Source organism: Giraffa tippelskirchi, chromosome 5, assembly GCF_054371585.1.
Source record: "Giraffa tippelskirchi isolate mGirTip1 chromosome 5, T2T-mGirTip1v1.2.pri, whole genome shotgun sequence".
Lineage (NCBI taxonomy): Eukaryota > Metazoa > Chordata > Mammalia > Artiodactyla > Giraffidae > Giraffa > Giraffa tippelskirchi.
The window spans coordinates 90,468,964-90,489,280 of NC_137279.1; the positions used below are offsets into that span (position 1 = coordinate 90,468,964).

The 20,317-nt window shown below is 38.8% G+C and overlaps 1 protein-coding gene and 1 long non-coding RNA gene across 2 annotated transcripts in view; both read right to left on the minus strand.

The window, feature by feature from the left end:
• Nucleotides 1-20,317, minus strand: part of LOC145504627 (uncharacterized) — a 110,534-nt gene that overhangs the window by 53,371 nt on the left and 36,846 nt on the right. The gene's annotated exons all lie outside the window — the stretch shown is intronic.
• Nucleotides 11,680-13,537, minus strand: LOC145507786 (olfactory receptor 10R2-like). The gene is given in 3 exon segments (XM_081495201.1): nucleotides 11,680-11,843; nucleotides 11,846-12,644; nucleotides 13,523-13,537. Coding segments are annotated over 3 exon segments (978 nt in total).

Genomic DNA, 20,317 nt, shown 5'->3' on the forward strand with positions numbered 1-20,317 from the left:
TTGCCTGGAAAATCCCATGGACGGAGGAGCCTGGTAGGCTACAGTCCATGGGGTCGCTAAGAGTCGGACACGCCTGAGTGACTTCACTTTCACTTTTCCCCTTCATGCACTGGAGAAGGAAATGGCAACCCACTCCAGTATTCTTGCCTGGAGAATCCCAGGGACGGCGGAGCCTGGTGGGCTGCCGTCTATGGGGTTGCACAGAGTCAGACACGACTGAAGCGACTTAGCAGCAGCAGCAGTAGGAACTGATTATCATAGTTATACATTATAGTTGTTTAATAATTATAATTATATATGTTATATATATAAGTTTTATGGAATTGCTGAGTGCTATTTCATTGTATGGATATAACACAATTTGCTATATGGACATTCAATAAGCTGATGGACATTCAGTCTATTTCTAGTTTAGGGATTTTATTAATAAATCTTCTATGAATGTTTAAGATTAAAATAAGGGTTTTTTAAAATTAATATAAAACTTTAATTTCTCTTCAGGATATGAGGGTTGTTTAGCACTGTTGGGCTTCCCAGGTGGTGGTAGTGGTAAAGAAACTGCCTGCCATTACAGAATATGTAAGAGATGCAGGTTCAATCCCTAGGTCGGGAAGATCCCCTGGAAGAGGAAATTGCAACCCACTCCAGTATTCTTGCCTGGAGAATCCCATGAACAAAAGAGCTTGGCAAGCTACAGTCCAAAGGGTCACACAGAGTCGGACACAATTGAAGCAACTTGTCGTGCACACATACATGGCATTGTTACCGAGTAGTATGATGTTTTTGCTTAAATTTGTGAAAAAGTTGTCAAATTTTCCAAAGTAGCTAAACTGTTTTACATTCCTATAAGCAATTTATGAGACTTTCTGTTGATTTATGACCTTGTCAATTGTTAGCAACATTAAACTTCTGATGTGGTGATTTTGGGTATCTCATTGGTTTTATCTTGCATTGCCCTAATGTTGAGCATTTTTTTCATTTACTTTCTTGAAATTTATAAAACTTCTTTGTGGGTGTGTGTATCGCTGTTCCTGTTCGTGAAACCAATTGTCTTGCTATTCACACTGTTTCTACTGTTCACTGAACCAGGGTAGGCAAGGCACAAGCTAAGAAGCTGGAAAGAGACTCAAGGAACCATAGGAACTGCAGACATGTTCATTTTCTCCTGGCTGGCGCAGCAGCCATAACACAGTTTCTCTCCTGGCTGATGCAGCAACCATAGCAGCAGCCACAACATAACCATAACAGAGCCTTAACATAACCTCATATAATGTAACCATTGTGTCACTCCATTGTAGCCCCAATACAGCAGCAACCAGTGCTTTCATGGTGAAACTCATACAGGCATTCCTCACAAAGTAGCCCGTGACCAAATGAGTACTTCATCATGCGTATGCACAGTGCTACAAGTGATCTCGGCTGTTACATACTTATTCTTTGCAAAACGTGGGGTGAGAGAGTCTGAACATGCCATTGTGGCTAATTTGCTCTCTCTCTCAGAGTGTCTAATCAAATATTTTATTCAATTTTTAATTAGAGTTTTTATCTTATTACTAGGACTTCCCTGGGGATTCGAGACAGTAAAGAATTTGCCTGCATTGCAGGAGACCAGTGTTCAATCCCTGGGTCAGAAAGATCTAAGCTTTAACAATTCTTCTTATACTCCGGTGCAACTATTTGTCAGATTTGTTTCGCTAATATGTTCTTGCACTTGGTGGCTTGCTTTTTTTATTTTCTTAAAAGTGTCTTTCAGTAAGCAGCTTATATTCTCACAGTTTTGAAGTATAGAATCTAATTAGGTGTGAGCTATTCGGTTCCTGTGAGGATTTGTTCTGGCATGTAGGTAGGCACCTCTTCTTGTGTGCGCATGCGGTGGAGAAAAAGAACACAGCCACATTTAACCTTAATTTTCTGTACAATGGTCCTGTCTCCAAATACAGTCACACTGCAGGTTGAAGCTGCAACATACAGATTTTGAGGGGACATGAACTTTCAGTCCATAAGAATGAGTGTGTAGAATTGATATTATTTTCCCCTTAAATATTTGGTAATTTTTGCCAATGAACTAACCTGGATTTGTTTCTATCAAATAATATATCTCCTGCTTATTATATTCCTTCCATATCTTTGAATGTCTAGTATCTTTTTATTAGATATCAGAAATTATTAGTGTCAGAAATTAGATTTTATTGTTTTACTACTAAATTTTGTTTTATTATTTTAAGCATGATTATATATTGTTATGGGGCATTGGTGGTTCAGTGGTAGAATTCTCGCCTCCCACATGGGAGACTGGGGTTCGAGTCTTGGCCAGTGAATCATGCTCGTGTTTGTTTTGGGCTTCCTTTGTGGCTCAGATGGTAAAGAATCTGCCTGCAATACAGGAGACCTGGGTTCGATCCCTGGGTTGGGAAGATCCCCTGGAGGAGGAACTGGCAACCCACTCCAGTATTCTTGACTGGAGAATCCCGTGGACAGAGGAGCCTGGTGGGCTACAGTCCAAGGGGTTGCAAAGAGTTGGACATGACTGAGCAACTAACACACACATATATTGTTCTGGGCCAATGTTGTTTTATTTAAAATCAGTTAAATAATTTTAAGTCTTTGCCTAAACTTTTTTAAGTTGTGTAACAGCCTTCAGGCTAGTACTGATTTATTTCAACTACTGGGCAAATATTCTTAGGATTGCCTTGTGCTGTGTAGCCTACAAAGTCTACTCTGGCTGCTGGGAACACAAACTTTTCTTTTGTGAGCTCCAGGAATAATGTGATTTACTGCTTACAGTAGATTTTTTTTCCCCTCCTTCTATAAGTGGTGGCTTCTTCTCATAGATATGTGTGTCAGTACTGTGCCAAAGGCTTGATGCCAAAGACTTTTTTTAGATATATAGAGTTCTTTCTGTATGCTAACTCCTTTCTAGTTCTCTGTTTTGTAAAAAGCCCCTTCATCCTCTCCAAATGCCAATCTCTGTCTTAATTCAGTTATATTCCCTGGCACTCTTTGGATTCCCCCTCTGCCAAAAATTGGGGTAACTAAACTTCTAACTTTAGCATTTAAATATTGTGTGTGTGTGTGTGTGTGTGTAATAAAGTTTATTAAAGTATAAAAGGGATAGAGAAAGCTTGTGACATAGGCATCAGAAGGGAGCAGAAAGAGTACCCCCTTGCTAGTGTTAGCAGTGGAGTTATATACTCTAAGATAACAGGGTTAGCCAGAGGTTTAATCCAGAGACTGTCCTTCAGGCAGGATACATTATTGTTATAATCCTTGTAAAGACAGACCTACTCCCATAATTTACATTTTAAGATAACAGAATTAGAATCCAGAGAGTTTAATCCAGAGACTGTCCTCAGGCAGGATACATTATTGTCTAATAATGTTTGTAAAGACAGACCTACTCCCATAATTTACATTTTAAGATAACAGAATTAGCCAGAAAGTTTAATCCAGAGACTGTCCTCAGGTGGGGATACATTATTGTTATATAATCCTAAGGAATGTAGAGAGAAAAGAAAAAGTTTGTCCTTTCTTCCTCCTTCAGAATTCCAGACCCCTCTCTCCTTGGGGACCCCTAGACTTCTTATCAACCTGCCTAGGAAATGACTCTCTCATTTCCCCCTTTTCTTTTAGGAGAATTATGTTGCCAGGGAAAGGGGCATCATTTTCATTCCATAACTACTTCCTGCTGTTTAGGGGCGTGGTCCCTAAATTGTTGAGGCAACATATTCTCCTAACCCTCATATTGAGGGTCTCTGATCCAGGGGCCCCAAGTCACAGTTGGAGGAGGCTGTGGCACTCGTAGGAGCGTGGACAACCATTTGCAACTTAAAAGCTTTTAGACGGTTAGAAAACCCCATTATACAGTTACAGGCGTAAGGCACAATAGTCATTTAACCACGTTAAAATCAAGATGAAAAGTCACATTATCTCCATAGTTACATCAGTCCATCTTAGGATTGTTAGATGTCATCAGTTGAAGAAGAGGTATCACATATAATTGTTGTTGAAGGTATTCGCAGACTTGGAGAAAGTCTTTTCCTTGAAGTGGAGATGTCCACCACGGGAAGCCTTCCACTGATTAAGAGGGGAGTGCTCCACAGACCCAGTAGTTAGACCAATTATGAAATGCTGCAAAAGAGTGAGCCCAGGACAGGAAGGCATTGTCCTGAGGATCAAACGGTAGACTCAGGATCTTTGGAGTCAGTAGAAGTAGGCTCACATAGATTATCAGGCCCATCTTTTGGCTCGTCCAGACAGTCCCATTACAGAAGCGGATCTGGAAGAAAGTGGGCCAGGGGCTTCAGTAAGCACAGAGTAAGTCGCCCCAGTATCTAAAAGGAAATTGACAGTTTGGCCTCCCACAATTATTAATACCCGGTGTTCCTCAGGTGTAATTAGGACGGGAGCTTGTGTGGGGACCCCCGGGCACATTCAGTCCTGATTGTCTTGAGAGTCCGACCCCTGAAACCTACGTCTCTCCTCCAGTGTGGTCCTTTGCAGGTTGGACATGGAGCCGGGGGAGGCTTGGATGCCTGAGGGCAATCTCGCTTGAGGTGCCCCTCCTTTCCACAGTAATAGCAAGCCCATCCCTTTTCACCTGGGTCCCTCTGGGCATTTTTTTCAGGCTGTTTAAGAACAGTTCTTACAATCATTGCGAAGGCTTCCACCTATGCCTTTGTCTTTTTCTGCCTTTCTTTCTTTTCCTCATATTCCCTACCATAATAGACTGTCTGAGCCAGTTGTAACAGATTATCTAAAGATGGGTTAGGTCCATACGCCCGTTTTAATAGCTGTGAAATAGTGAGAAATCTATCTTTTAAGATCACTTTTCCCTTTTAACATTTAAACATTTTAAAACAAATTTTTTTCTCACCACATCATAATCACAGAGTAATATTTATTGTGTTCTGTGAAATTATTTACCTTCAACTTAATGCCAAGACACGGCTACTTTTCAACATGTCTGGAATAAATACCTCTAGCTAAATCAGTCAGTCAGAGACTGTTCTTTTCTCTTCTGGCCTCACCACCAGAAACCTCATTCTCAGCACTTTTTATACTAGAGTCAGTTTCCTCTAGGGTCTGCTATTGGGGTCCATATTCTCTGCTTTGCACCGTGGAAACTGCTCACAGGTTATAAGGTAGAGAAATCATCTCTCTTCTCTCAAGGACCACATCTTATGCTGCCTGCTGCCCAGTGTCTGAAAACTATGTTTTGCATATTTTTTTCAGCTTTCTATTTTTCAAGGTGGAGGTGGGTTCCAGTCCAAGTCCTATTAATTCATTGTAGGAAGAGACAGTCATTATTTACTGTATTGTTAATATTAATTAAATTAGATATAAGATATTTTAATTTAAAGATACATAGGAAAGGGAACTAAAGAAAAAAAGAAAGGCTGTACTAACCTTTCTAATAGCAGCCTAAATGCTGCTATTAGCAGCATTTATTTAATAAAAAAACACTATTCTTATCTGGGTGAGGAGTTTGGGAAAATACATAGTAGATTCAATATTATAAAGCAGAACAAATGTTTATTTTATCTTTGTTTCTTCCACCATAAAACAAGTACTCTGTAAATAAAGAAAGAGTAAATAATTGAGAGAATCTGAAAGCTGGCTTTAGCAATTTATTAAATTGATATCAATTAGTTGGTTCTTCCCACATCTTTATTTGTCAATATTGATACTAAAACTGCTTTTTACTACTCAAAAAAACTTCACAAACTGTTAATCTGAGTCCAAGCTAGTACTGTTCACTATGTTTGTGCTCAGTCGCTTCATTCATGTTCGACACTTTGTGACCCTATGGACTGTAGTCCGCCAAGTTCCTCTGTCCATGGGATCCTCCAGGCAAGAATACTAGAGTGGATTGCAATGCCTTCTCCAGGAGATCTTCCCAACCAACGAATTGAATCAGCATCTCCTGCGTCTCCGGCACTGCAGGCAGATTCTTTACCCACTGAGCCACCTGGAAAGCCCCACTATACAATAGGCCAATAAACCTGAGAGATGAGTCGCTGGCGCAAGGAATAGAGACTTTATTCAGAAAGTCAGCAGAATGAAAAGATGATGCACTGGTGTCCCAAAGAACCATCTCGCCTGAGTTAGAATCAGGTTTCTTTTATACTAAAAGGGGAGGGGATAAAGTCCTTGTTCTACAGTGTGTTAATTTCTTCCTTCCTGCAGTGATTTCCAGGTGGGCCTTGAGAGGAAGTTTCCTGTGAGCTGAACAAAGGTATTTTAACTTAATGCTTGTTACATGGAAGGCAGGGCTCCCAGAGATGAGCCATTTTATATAATTTAAGCTTATAGGTAATATCCCTTTGGTGATTAATTTGTAGCAAAAGCAATAGAATACAAAGGTTAAAGTGAAAGGAGCAGATCCAATATGGAATCAGACTTTTCTTTTCTCTATGGGAATATTGCATGTCAAAGATGTTATATTGATAGTTCTTGAGGATTGTTTACAATAAGACACCCAACCCAAGCACCATGGGAGCACAGTAGAAGGAAGTGCCATGTTTCATTTTTTAAGTTTTATTTTTTCATGTTATGAAAATATTAAGTGCACAACACACACACACTAAAAACCTCAAAGATAAATAATAAAAATTAGCTAAAAATTACCTATAACAGCAAAACAAAAATAACTTTAAAATTTTATTTATCTATTTTAATTGGAGGCCAATTATTTTACAATATTGTAGTGGTTTTTGCCATACACTGACATGAATCAGCCGTGGGTGTACATGTGTCCCCGACCCTGAACCCCTCTCCCACCTCCCTCCCCATCCCTCAGGGTCGTCCCAGTGCACCAGCCCTGAGCGTCCTGTCTCATGCATTGAACCTGGACTGGCGATCTATTTCACACATGGTAATATACATGTTTCAATGCTATTCTCTCAAATCATCCCACCCTCGCCTTCTCCCACAGAGTCCAAAAGTCTGTTCTTTTATATCTGTGTCTCTTTTGCTGTCTCACATATAGGGTCATCAATATCATCTTTCTAAAGTCCATATATATGCATTAATTTACTGTATTGGTGTTTTTCTTTCTGACTTACTTCACTCTGTATAATAGGCTCCAGTTTCATCCACCTCATTAGAACTGATCCAAATGTGTTCATTTTAACAGCTGAGTAACATTCCATTGTGTATATGTACCGCAGCTTTATTATCCATTCATCTGCCAAAGGACATCTAGGTTGCTTCCATGTCCTAGCTATTGTAAACAGTGCTGTGATGAACTTTGGGGTACATGTGTCTCTTTCAATTCTGGTTTCGTCAGTGTGTATGCCCAGCAGTGGGATTGCTGGGTCATATGTAGTTCTATTTCCAGTTTTTTAAGGACTCTCCACACTGTTCTCCATAGTGGCTGTACTAGTTTGCATTCCCACCAACGTGTAAGAGGGTTCCCTTTTCTCCACACCCTCTCCAGCATTTATTCTTTGTAGACTTTTTGAAGGTGGGAGGAGAAGGGGACGACAGAGGATGAGATGGTTGAATGGTATCACCAACTCAATGGACATGAATTTGAGTAAGCTCCAGGAGTTGCTAATGGACAGGGAAGCCTGGTGTGGTGCAGTCCATGGGGTCACAAAGAGTCGGACACGACTGAGCGACTGAACTGAATTTAACTGATTCTGACCGGCATGAGATGGTACCTCATTGTGGTTTTGATTTGCATTTCTCTGATAATGAGTGATGTTGAGCATCTTTTCATGTGTTTGTTAGCCATCTGTATGTCTTCTTTGGAGAAATGTCTGTTTAGTTCTTTGGCCCATTTTTTGATTGGGTCATTTATTTTTCTGGTATTGAGCTGCATGAGCTGCTTGTATATTTTTGAGATTAATTCTTTGTCAGTTGCTTTGCTTGCTATTATTTTCTCCCATTCTGAAGGCTATCTCTTCACCTTGCTTATAATTTCCTTCATTGTGCAAAAGCTTTTAAGTTTAATTAGGTCCCATTTGTTTAGTTTTGCTTTTATTTCAATTGCTCTGGGGGGTGGGTCATAGAGGATCCTGCTGTGATTTATGTCAGAGAGTGTTTTGCCTATGTTTTCCTCTAGGAGTTTTATAGTTTCTGGTCTTACATTTGGATCTTTAATCCATTTTGAGTTTCTTTTTGTGTATGATGTTAGAAAGTGTTCTAGTTTCATTCTTTTACAAGTGATTGACCAGTTTTCCCAGCACCACTTGTTAAAGAGATTGTCTTTTCTCCATTGTGTATTCTTGCCTCCTTTGTCAAAGATAAGGTGTCCATAGGTGCATGGATTTATCTCTGGGCTTTCTATTTTGTTCCATTGATCTATATTTCTGTCTTTGTGCCAGTAGTATACTGTCTTGATGGCTGTAGTTTTCTAGTATAATTTGAAGTCAGGCAGGTTGACTCCTCCAGTTCCATGATTCTTTCTCAATGTTGCTTTGGTTGTTCAAGGTTTTTTGTATTTTTTGTATTTTGTATTTCCATATAAATTGTAAAATTATTTGTTCTAGTTCTGTGAAAAATACCATTGGTAGCTTGATAGGGATTGTATTGAATCTATAGATTGCTTTGGGTAGTATATTCATTTTCACTATATTGATTCTTCTGATCCATGAACATGGTATATTTCTCTATCTATTTGTGTCATCTTTGATTTCTTTCATCAGTGTTTTATAGTTTTATATATATATATATAGGTATTTTAAAACAAAAATAACTTTATTAGCAGTTAGTATATGTACTTGATAGGCTTCCCTGGTGGCTCAGATGGTAAATAATCTGCCTGCACTTCAGGAGACCTCGGTTTGATCCCTGGGTTGGAAAGATCCCCTGGAGAATGGAATGGCCATCAACTCCAGTATTCTTGCCTGGAGAATCCCATGAACACAGAAGCCTGGCAGACTACAGTCTATGACATTGCAAAAAGATGAGCACAACTGAACAACTAAGCACACACATAGGAAGTAAAAATGTCTTCAACTTGGGACTGGATTTATCCACTCAAATGATCAATTCTTTTGCATTCCTCTAGCTTTCTTTACATATATATTGGAGGACATGCGTGGTCTGGCACAACTGGCCTGAAAGTGCCCAATCTGAAAAATTTAGATGCATTCACATTTTAAATATATTTGCATAATTTCAAATTATCAATCCTTGTTTTCTAAGATTAAAAAATGAAAATCTAATTGCATGGAGAGGGACTCGGGGAGCACTGATAAATAAGAAATAGACAAAATTCTGATAATTTGAAAAGGAAGAGGCATTTGAGAAAGCTAAAAAGAACTGTTTCTACTCCAACAGGAATGAAGAAAAATATTAGAATAATTGTGGTACAAGTATATTTACAAATGCAGTGAGAAGAAAAAGAGGGTGTTTTGGTTGATACCTTACATTTCCTCTAAAGTGTGATGCAATAATATCACGTAACATTGTGTTTGGAAGGAGTGACAAAGACGGCCATGGGAGGGGAGAATATTTAATTGTTTTAAGTGGAAGTGAGAATATGCACAATACCTTCTGCAGAGAGCAGGAGATTGGTGATAATTGAAAAAAAAAATATCCAGCTAAGCAAAACTGATCAAAATATGCTTCAAAATGAAAGGACTGTGGATATATGATATATAATCCTTTAGTCTGAAAGACATAGGGGTCAGAGAAGAATACACATGTAATAGAACTTACAGGAAAATTATAGGGAAGAAACTTTGGCTGTATTAATATAAAGTTGACTTTAAGTACAGGGAGAGAATTTTCCAAAGTCACCTGGAGTATTATACCCATTTCCTGGTGACTCTACCAAAGAATGCTATTAATGAAATGAAAAGTACCTTGAGAATAATCCAGAGAAAAATAACTAGGATTTATCAAAGGAGTCATCAGCTAGGTTAAAAGTGTTTTAGGGAAAGTATAAATCATTCATCTTCAAATATTTAAATTGCTGCTGTGGAAGCGAAAAATTATATACAAGATATTCATCTCCAGAAATAATATGTGTAATGAAAAGGAGGACAGCATATAAAAGTGGAGCTTTATAACAGTGATATTTAACAGTGGTTAAACTAGAGGCAGAAATACTGCAGGTAAGATCCCTGCAACGACAGAGCAATTGGAAGTGATAGACTTGGTCCTTTTCAACAATGATAACTCATGGTTATATTAAATTTCAACTAGATTTTTCCATTTTCTTAACGACTTTTTTTGTGCAGAGTCCTATTGAGGTTTTTCTAAATTTGAAAATTTGTAGTGACTGAACCTTCTATATTGAATTACCATTCATAGTGTATTACTTATCCTTCCTGGAAAAGACTAAAATCATTCTTATCTAAGTATATATACAGCTTATTCAGTTTTCGGTACAGTAGAAACTACCACAACATTGGGAAACAACTATACTCCAATAAAATTAATCTAAAATATACTTCCCTGTTCAAGTTTAAGTGCATTTCAAATATGTATAGTATGAATAATTACCCCAAGTTTAAGACTGCACTTCACCAAACCTATCAAATTAATACCATGGAGAAGCTTTCACTATGAGGTTATAAAGTGCTATGTGAATGAAAGACAATACTATCATCACTTTTACAGTTATTGGTATTGAGAGGGTAACAGGCAGGAAGGCCAGGGGTCTCTAAACAGAGGAAATAGGCTGCAAGTGTCAGACATTTTTATCTCTCTTAAGCGGCAGGAGGAAACAAAGTAGCGATATATTTTTTTTCCCCTTCGCTATACAAATTTACACCCCACTCCAGTACTCTTGCCTGGAAAATCCCATGGACGGAGGAGCCCGGTAGGCTGCAGTCCATGGGGTCGCGAAGAGTTGGACACGACTGAGCGACTTCACTTTCACTTTTCCCTTTTATGCATTGGAGAAGGCAATGGCAACCCACTCCAGTGTTCTTGCCTGGAGAATCCCAGGGACGGGGGAGCCTGGTGGGCTGCTGTCTATGGGGTCGCACAGAGTCGGACATGACTGAAGCAACTTAGCAGCAGCGGCAGCATACGAATTTAAAAGGAGGTTTCTCTTAAAATACTGTGTTGCCATAATGACACCTGATTCCACCTGAAGTTAACTATTCTCAAACCTTGAGTTAACCAATGCATTTTTCTTATGGAAATATTTGTCTTAAGCTATGTTAATGTGTTATGCATTTACCCCAAACTCTGTCTCCAAGTTGGTTCCGCCTAATGGCTCAGAACCTACTTGACAAACCAGTATGTTATACTCAGACATGGTTCCCCTGATCTACGTAAATGAAACTATTTGCATGGTAATCTGCCTTTTTACAAGATTCAAGTCAATCGTTTTATGGCCCAAGATGACTCATCTGGTGCCAAAATTATCCCAAAATACATCTTATGGATGAGGGGCCTGGTGCCATTCTGAGTTTTAAGACATTTCTTTCTTTCATTAACAAACTGCTAGTGACTATATAACATCCAGCTGAAGACTAGCAGGGGGCTAGTCTTTCTTCCCCCTTCTGATGCCTATATCAGAAGCTTTCCCTATCTCTTGTATGCTTTAATAAAACTTTATTACACAAAAGCTCTGAGCGATCAAACCTCGTCTCTGGCCCTGGATTGAATTCCTCTCCTCCGGAAGCCAAGAATCCAGGGGTCTTTTCGTGGGTCAGCAACAACCTTTCAGTATATCCTCAAAAAAGAGTATTTTTTAGATATGAAGTATTCTCATTACAGAGCTTCAGAATAAAATCCTCTTCTGCCAATCAGTTTTCGAATGGCCATCTGGACATCCTTGTTCCTTAGGCTATACACCAGAGGGTTCAACAATGGAGTCACAACTGTGTAGGTCACTGTCACAAGTCCATCTTTGCTGGGTGAGTACTTGGATGACAGCCCAGATAGACAAAGGAGGCACAGCCATAGTGGACAATGACCTCAATAAGATGGGAAGCACAAGTGGAGAAGGCTTTTCGCTTACCTTCAGCTGATGGGATCCTCAGGATGGTATGAACAATGAAGCCATAAGAGATGCAGATAAAAGTCATAGGGACCATGACTGCTAAAACTCCACCAATGAAGATGATGAGTTCATTGATATAGGAATCAGTACAGGCAAGGCAGATAACTGGTGAGATGTCACAGAAGTAATGGTTAATCTTGTTGGGGCCACAGAAAGGTAGTTCAAAAACTAAGAGGGAGCCTATCAATGAAAACAAAAAAACAATTACAGAACAAGTGGCTGCCAATTGTCCACAGACTTGCCAGCTCATAAGGACAGAGTACCGAAGTGGATGACAGATGGCAACAAAGTGGCCATAACCCATGACTCCCAGTAGCATGCAATTAGTGACAGCAAAACCAAGGAAGAAAAACATCTGAGTGGGACAGTTAATAAATAAGATTGTTCTGAGCAGAGACAACAGATTTATGAGCATCTTGGGCAGAATGACAAAGGTATAGCATGTCTCAGAGATGGGAAGGATCCCTAGGAAGAAATACATGAATATGTGGAGGCTGCGATCCAGGCAGATGACAGTGGCAATGGTGATGTTTCCACTGAGGATAATCAGATACAGGCACAGGAAAACAGCAAACAGGATGAACTGGATTTCTCCAAGGTTGGAGAATCCCATCAATAGGAACTCTGTGACAGAGGAATAATTAGCTTGGTTGACTTGTTCCCCAAGATTGATCTACAGAGGACAAAAATGAAGAAACAGTGTTTGCCATGAAAGGTGGAGATAGTTCCACTACGGATTGAGGAACAAGAAATAGGAGAAAGGATAAGGACTAATGCTAGTAGGAAATGCCCAATGGACCATGTCAATTCATGGAATTGTTTCCAAAAACTCAAGAGTACGTGTTTCCAGTGACATTTCTGCATCTTTCATAGTGTTTAAGTCTAGCAAACTATTTTCACATTCCCTACTTCAAATAGCAATTAGGGAATGGAAATGTCTGAAACTTCCTGCATGTCAGCCTAACTCTATCATTTATTATCTGTATAATTTTTTGTGCTTCAGCTTTTTCATGTGTAACATAAAATACTAATAGCACCTCTTTTCTAGTTTTCTTAAGAAAATTAAAGCACTGAGCAGAGCACATGCACACTGTAAACTTCTAATAAGTGTCTGCTTCTGCTACATAAGTTATTTAATTTTCAGGAAGTAGTGTCAGTTTTTCTTAAGCTTCCTTTTGGAGATACTTTAAACATATATCTACTTCAGATTTTAGTTTTTAATCATATTGTCTTATTAAAAAAAAACAAACTACCAGACCAACATGCATACCCAATTCCTATTTGCATGCATTTATGGAGACAATAGTATCGTGTTGACTTTAGTACATCCTTTCCCCTTAATCAAACAATCAGTTTCACACACTTAATAGAAGAGAGTTGGGTGGGATCTTAGTATATTTAAGTGACTCTAGAGAAACACAAAGTTATTACAGTCAAGTTGGCCATTGATACTACTAAATACCTACAATTCTGCCAATATAATTCTCTGATTCTGCTCTAATTGTAGTTTCAAATTTCAAAAGAAAATAAATCTAATGCATCAGACCTTACTTCAATATGAACCATTGTGTCTGTTCACATTTTACCCAGATTTCCAACAGAACTCAACATTGCATTGTTTGCACCTGCCCTCAAGGAGTTTCAACTCCTCCAATTTCTCCTTACTAAAGGATGAGCAAATCCTTTCTGCAATTCAGCTAAAATCAAGTTTGAATTTTTAAAGTAATAAAAAGATCAAAGTAACCAAATAGTTGAAAATATAAGAAGAATATGAAAAGAAAAACTTCTACCTAATGTAGCTCAGTTGAAGAGACCAGATGCTGATCCTACATCTTCAAGATATATTTTTTAATGTATATCATCTTTGAATGTTTTCACTTCACATTTTCTTGTTTCAAGAGAAGCAAAAGTGTCAGTTTCATTTTTCTACCTAAGTGTAGCATAGTGAGCAGTAGGCTGATAGGTAGACTTGATATGTTTTCTAAGTAGACAGGGCTTCCCTGGTGGCTCAGTGGTAAAGAATATACCTGTCATGAAGGAGATGCAGGTTTGATCCCTGGGTCAGGAAGATCCCCTGAAGAAGGAAATGGCAACCCACTTCAGTATTCTTGCCTGGGAAATCCCATGGACAGAGGATCTTGGCAGGCTAGAGTTCATGGGGTCACAAAGAGTCAGACATGACTTAGCGACAGAGCATGCACGCTGAGTAGACAAGTCATCATTTTTATTGGTTTATCCATTCATTAATGTGTTAATTTGATAAATTGGAGTAATATATCTAGTTACTACATATCTATTTCTAAATTATATCTATCTTAGGTTGAGTATTGTTCTTAACTGAAGTAATTGTAAATCACTTTGCCTTCTTCAACAAACAGCAAGACTATGTCTTCTCATCTTGCAGTATCTCACCTCTGTGCATTTACTCATACTTTCCCCTTCACCTGGAAAATGTTATGCACTTTATATTCATTATTGAAACTCAGATAGAAGCTGTGACCTCTGACTACTCTGGTCTCCAACGATAAGAGGGACATGAACTTTCTCTTCTCTTAATTTAGTGACTTTCTATTGTGTATGAAATGAATCATGAAAGTACCAACCTCTACTTTCTCATATATCAGAGTGTAAATGCCTTGAGAGTAGTTTTATATTTCCCATAACATAAATACAAATTGCTACTTAAGAACTATTTGTTTAATGAAATGATGACTAAATATTTGATTTTTTTAAAGATGGCATCTGCGAAAGGCATAATGTAAAGTCATGAAAGAGATGATGGAATTTTAAGCCTTATTTGGAGAATCTTGGAACAGAGATTCAGCTCACAATCTATCAGATCACATTGTAAAGTTATAATTGTGTTACCTACATGTTAATGTGTCACACAACCAAGAAGTTACAGAACATTAACCAGACCCAAGTTCTCGTGATACCCTACCATAGCTTTTACTATTATTATTACTACTAATACTAAAACTCTGGTTCTTCCAAATACTTTCAAGCATCATTAGATATCTAACAAAACAAACCACCAGGATATTCTCTGAACAATGTAATCTATTTTACCTCCTCAGTTCCTATTTATGAGTCTTATGCAGTAGATTATTTGTCCACAGAATGTTAAAAGTGTGAGAGCTAAAGACAGTAGAAAATCTATAAAGAAAAAGAAATCAATTATACTTCCTTTACTCCTTCATTGCCTGTTAGACTTTTTAACATACCATTGTCACCAGAGAATAGTTTCAAGTAACGTTTGAGAATGGACATTGAATTAACTAAATGTTGTAAATTCATTTTTGATAAGGAATTAAGAGTTTCTGTCCTTCCTTTTTCAATTACCCAGAAAAGACTTTCAAAAGGAATCAGTCTTTCAGAGATGGCTGATAGGAAGTAAGTTCCATGGACTAGGGGAGCATATTTTATGGTCATCCCTGTGCTTACTACAATTCACTGGTAATGCTCTATTTATCACCCCACAGCCCTATATTATTCTCCAACTTCTAACTCTACCTTTTGTATTTGTGTCTTGCTCTCCCTATATGTTCTTTTTAACCATCACTCATAGATAGACTAAAACTCATGGGATGATTAGAACATTTCTAAAATTATCATGCTTAGAAAGCATCACTACGAACAAAGCTAGTGGAGGTGATAGAATTCCAGTTGAGCTATTTCAAATCCTCAAAGGTGATGCTGTGAAAGTGCTGCACTCGATATGCCAGCAAATTTGGAAAACTCAGCAGTGGCCACAGGACTGGAAAATGTCAGTTTTCATTCCAATCCCAAAGAAAGGCAATGCCAAAGAATGCTCAAACTACCGCACAATTGCACTCATCTCACATGCTAGTAAAGTAATGCTCAAAATTCTCCAAGCCAGGCTTCAGCAATACGTGAACCATGAACTTCCAGATGTTCAAGCTGGTTTTAGAAAAGGCAGAGGAACCAGAGATCAAATTGCCAATATCCGCTGGATCATCGAAAAAGCAAGAGAGTTCCAGAAAAACATCTATTTCTGCTTTATTGACTATGCTAAAGCCTTTGACTGTGTGGATCACAATAAACTGTGGAAAATCCTGAAAGAGATGGGAATACCAGACCATCTGACCTGTCTCTTGAGAAACCTGTATGCAGGTCAGGAAGCAACAGTTAGAACTGGACATGGAACAACAGACTGGTTCCAAATAGGAAAAGGAGTACGTCAAGGCTGTATATTGTCACTCTGCTTATTTAACTTATATGCAGAGTACATCATGAGAAACGCTGGGCTGGAAGAAACACAAGCTGGAATCAAGATTGCCGGGAGAAATATCAATAACCTCAGATATGCAGATGACACCACCCTTATGGCAGAAAATGAAGAAGAACTAAAGAGCCTCTTGATGAAGGTGAAGGAGGAGAGTGAAAAATTTGGCTTAAAGCTCAACGTTCAGAAAACTAAGATCATGGCATCTGGTCCCATCACTCCATGGGAAATAGATGGGGAAACAGTGGAAACAGTGTCAGACTTTACTTTTTTGGGCTCCAGAATCACTGCTGATGGTGACTGCAGCCATGAAATTAAAAGACGCTTACTCCTTGGAAGGAAGGTTATGGCCAACCTAGATAGCATGTTTAAAAGCAGAGACATTACTTTGCCAACAAAAGTCCGTCTAGTCAAGGCTATGGTTTTTCCAGTGGTCATGTATGGATATGAGAGTTGGACGGTGAAGAAAGCTGAGGGCCGAAGAATTGATGCTTTTGAACTGTGGTGTTGGAGAAGACTCTTGAGAGTCCCTTGGACTGCAAGGAGATCCAATCAATCTATCCTAAAAGAGATCAATCCTGGGTGTTCATTGGAAGGTCTGATGTTGAAGCTGAAGCTCCAATACTTTGGGCACCTCATGCGAAGGGTTGACTCATTGGAAAAGACCCTAATGCTGGGTAGGATTGGGGGCGGGAGGAGAAGGGGACGACAGAGGATGAGATGGTTGGATGGCATCACCAACTCGATGAACATGGGTTTGGGTAGACTCCGGGAGTTGGTGATGGACAGAGAGGCCTGACGTGCTGCAATTCATGGGGTCGCAGAGAGTCGGACACGGCTGAGCGACTGAACTGAACTGAACTGAACTGAAAATTATCATCGGAGACTTCTCTATCACTATACCCAAACACTAATTTTACTCAATTTTCCACATAAAATAACCCAACAGGGCCTATTTCTCTATGTTCTCTAGCACAAAGCTATTAGAAGTCAGTGAACCTAAAAACTAATCAAAATAAGACTCAAAAATTAATAATACAATCATTTCTATTTTTAAATGACTCTATTCTCTTTCTACTACTGATGTCTCAATACCTCCAAACTGTGTTCCTACCTCCTCTGCTGAGAATTATGAGAAGTATCCCCTAAAGCATCATTGAAGAACTTTTCTTTTGTCTCTTATTAGTTGTGGCCCCAACATGCTGATTTATGTTTATATTTTCCAAAACTCTAGGGATCCATTATCACAGCATTGATTTTGGCACAGTTCCAATCCTTTCAACGAGTAAAGAGGATGCAGAAAACAACCTGGATCCTAAATCTCACAGGTCCAACAGGCTAAAAAGGAAACAGGAGAAGATTAATACTGGCAATTAGCTGGCAATTAGTCCCAGATTGCCTGATAGCTCACTAGAAGCTGAAAATTGTTGCAAATTAAACAAAGAGAAGTAAATATGGAAAACCCATATTACAATAGGTAACACAGGACTGAATTTTCTGAGGTCATTGGGTAAGGGAGAAAACCCTTTTCTTCCTTAGACTTCAACAAGACAAATAAAGCTTGCTTTATCGTTGCAGATAAAGAAACAAAGTTATCCTTTTTAGTCTAGTTTCATCTGAACTCTACAAATTCAGTTTCTGCACCAAGGAGAGGGGCATAGGAACACATAGTGTGAGGGATGAGAAAGGGTGATATCATAGCTAGTAAAACTGAGATCTTGAAGAACAATGGCAAAGAGCGGATTTGAGGACTGAAGGATAATCATGGACTGTTTAGGTGCAGGCCATAGAGACAATACTTCACTTCTTCCAAGCTTGATGGAGATGAAAAGATCTCCAATTAAGTATCCGCCTCAAGGATAGGGAATAGGATGAAAAAATCTTGGGTAGCATCTTAGAGGGCTTGGTCAGTCCCCGAAGTATCCTCATTCTTTCTCACAATTCTCTGTTGAATAGACCCAAGGCAGGTGAGAGTAGAAAAAAGCAGTTAGTTGCCTGCTCTACACATGTATGCCACTGTTTTCATATTTTGTATTTGAAATGAAGTTAAAGTCAAGCTTTCTGTTGCTGGACTCAGCCAACATAATTTCTAGACTTTTAGATTTTCTAGAAATCTTTATTCTTCCTCTTCTGTGAGGTAATGAAGAACAATTCACCCTCTCTCTCTCATGAGTGACTCACAATGGGAGGTCAGAAAAGATTTCAAGCACTTAGCATTGAGATCTTCTCCCAGTTGACTCTGTTGAAGTTCTTGTCAGTAGTTCTTGGCTGAGATGTAGCTGATAGAACTCCCTAGCAGCTGTCCTCAAATCAGCAGAAACTCCCAAGTGAGATGATTAATGACTCAGAATCTTTATTTCCAGCTATACCACTTTACCAACAGATCTATAACCATGGCTACTGCTGCTTCCAACAGTTCTCGAATGTACACATCTGTTCTTCCTAATAGATGCAGAATCCCTGGGTTTCTTGGCCATCTTGTCTGCTCAGTGTATCTTCCCAAGCAAACAATTCCCCATGGGGTGCAGGCCAAGTCCGCAGCACAAACCTTTAAAAAAATTTGTTCAAAGACCTCGAAGGTGTCAGGGCAGAAATAAACCTGAAAATTACTGCAGTTAGTCACATTTCTAGAATCACTTCTTGACACAGTTGTGGACTTAAGATAATCTCTATAATTGTATGAACCAATTTCTGTGACTAGAACATATATGAATATAGTCTATTGGTAGTGTTTCTCTGGAGAACCCAGTGAAAATAAAAGTGTTAGTCCCTCAGTTGTCTGACTCTTTGCGACCCCATGGACTATAACCCACCAGACTCTCTGTCCATGGACTTCTCTACCCAAGAATACTGGAGTGGGTACCCATTTCCTTCTCCAGGGGATCTTCTCTAAAGAGGGATTGAACCTGAGTCTCCTGTATTACAGGCAGATACTTTATGTCTGAGCCACAAGGGAAGACTGATACACAAAACATACTCTGCACATAAAGGAAAGATAGATATGGAGATGAAAATGTGAAGAAGAAATCTTTAAAATTATAAAAAGACTATGGCATGTTAGTCAGTAGCTTTGATTTTCATGTAAATGAAGCACAATATAACCCAGCATAGGAAAGGAAATCTATTAGCTTGAATCATTGGGTGGTCCTGTAGTTAAGACTTCACCTTTCAAAGCAGGGACTGAGAGTATGATCCCTGGTCAGGGAGCTAAGATCCCATAGGCCTCATGGCCAAAATACAGACTTTGAAAATGGTCCACATCAAAATAAATAAATAAATCACTAGGAAGTTCGAGACAATTCTGATCAGATATGGCTTGATTCATAGACTTGCATTACAACATTATGCTGAGTCTTGACTCAGAGGCCAACCTCTGGAAAACGTCTTCATCTATAATTTGCTTTTTCTCTTTAACATAAATTTTCATGTGTATTTAAGATTATATATATATATATATTTAATTTACATCTCTATTTCAACCTCCATGGGAAATTTTATTCCTGTTTGCTAAATTTTTAGCCCATCTCTAGGATATTGCCTGATTCATAGCAAGCATTCAATATATACTTGTTGAATAAATGAATAGTTTTTCTCTTTCTGTCTTTCACTTAACTCAGCTTCACACTCTTGCTAGGTTTTTTTTGCAATGATCTGTCTTTATCCAAATAGCTTCCCTTTATACAAAAGGCTTCCTTCATAGCTCAGTACGTAAAGAATCTACCTGCAATGCAGGAGATCCGGGTTCAATTCCTGGGCTAGGAAGATCCCTTGGAGAAGGAAATGGCAACCCACTCCAGTATTCTTGCCTAGAGAATCCCATGGACAGAGGAACCTGGCAGGCTACAGTCCCTAGGGTCGCAAGAGTCGGACATGATTTAGTGACTAAACCACAACCACCATCCAAATAGCAGAGGGGAAAAATAAAGATGAAAGTCTTAAAACTCTGTTCTATTCAAAAGATTCTCAGTTGTACACAGCTAAATATCTAATTTAATCAAAATGCTTTCTAGATAGAAGTTGTAGCAATGTGTGATTGATCTCACAGAACTTTTCACCCAATATATGGTATGAAATGGAGGAAGTAGAGTTTGTCCATTAAC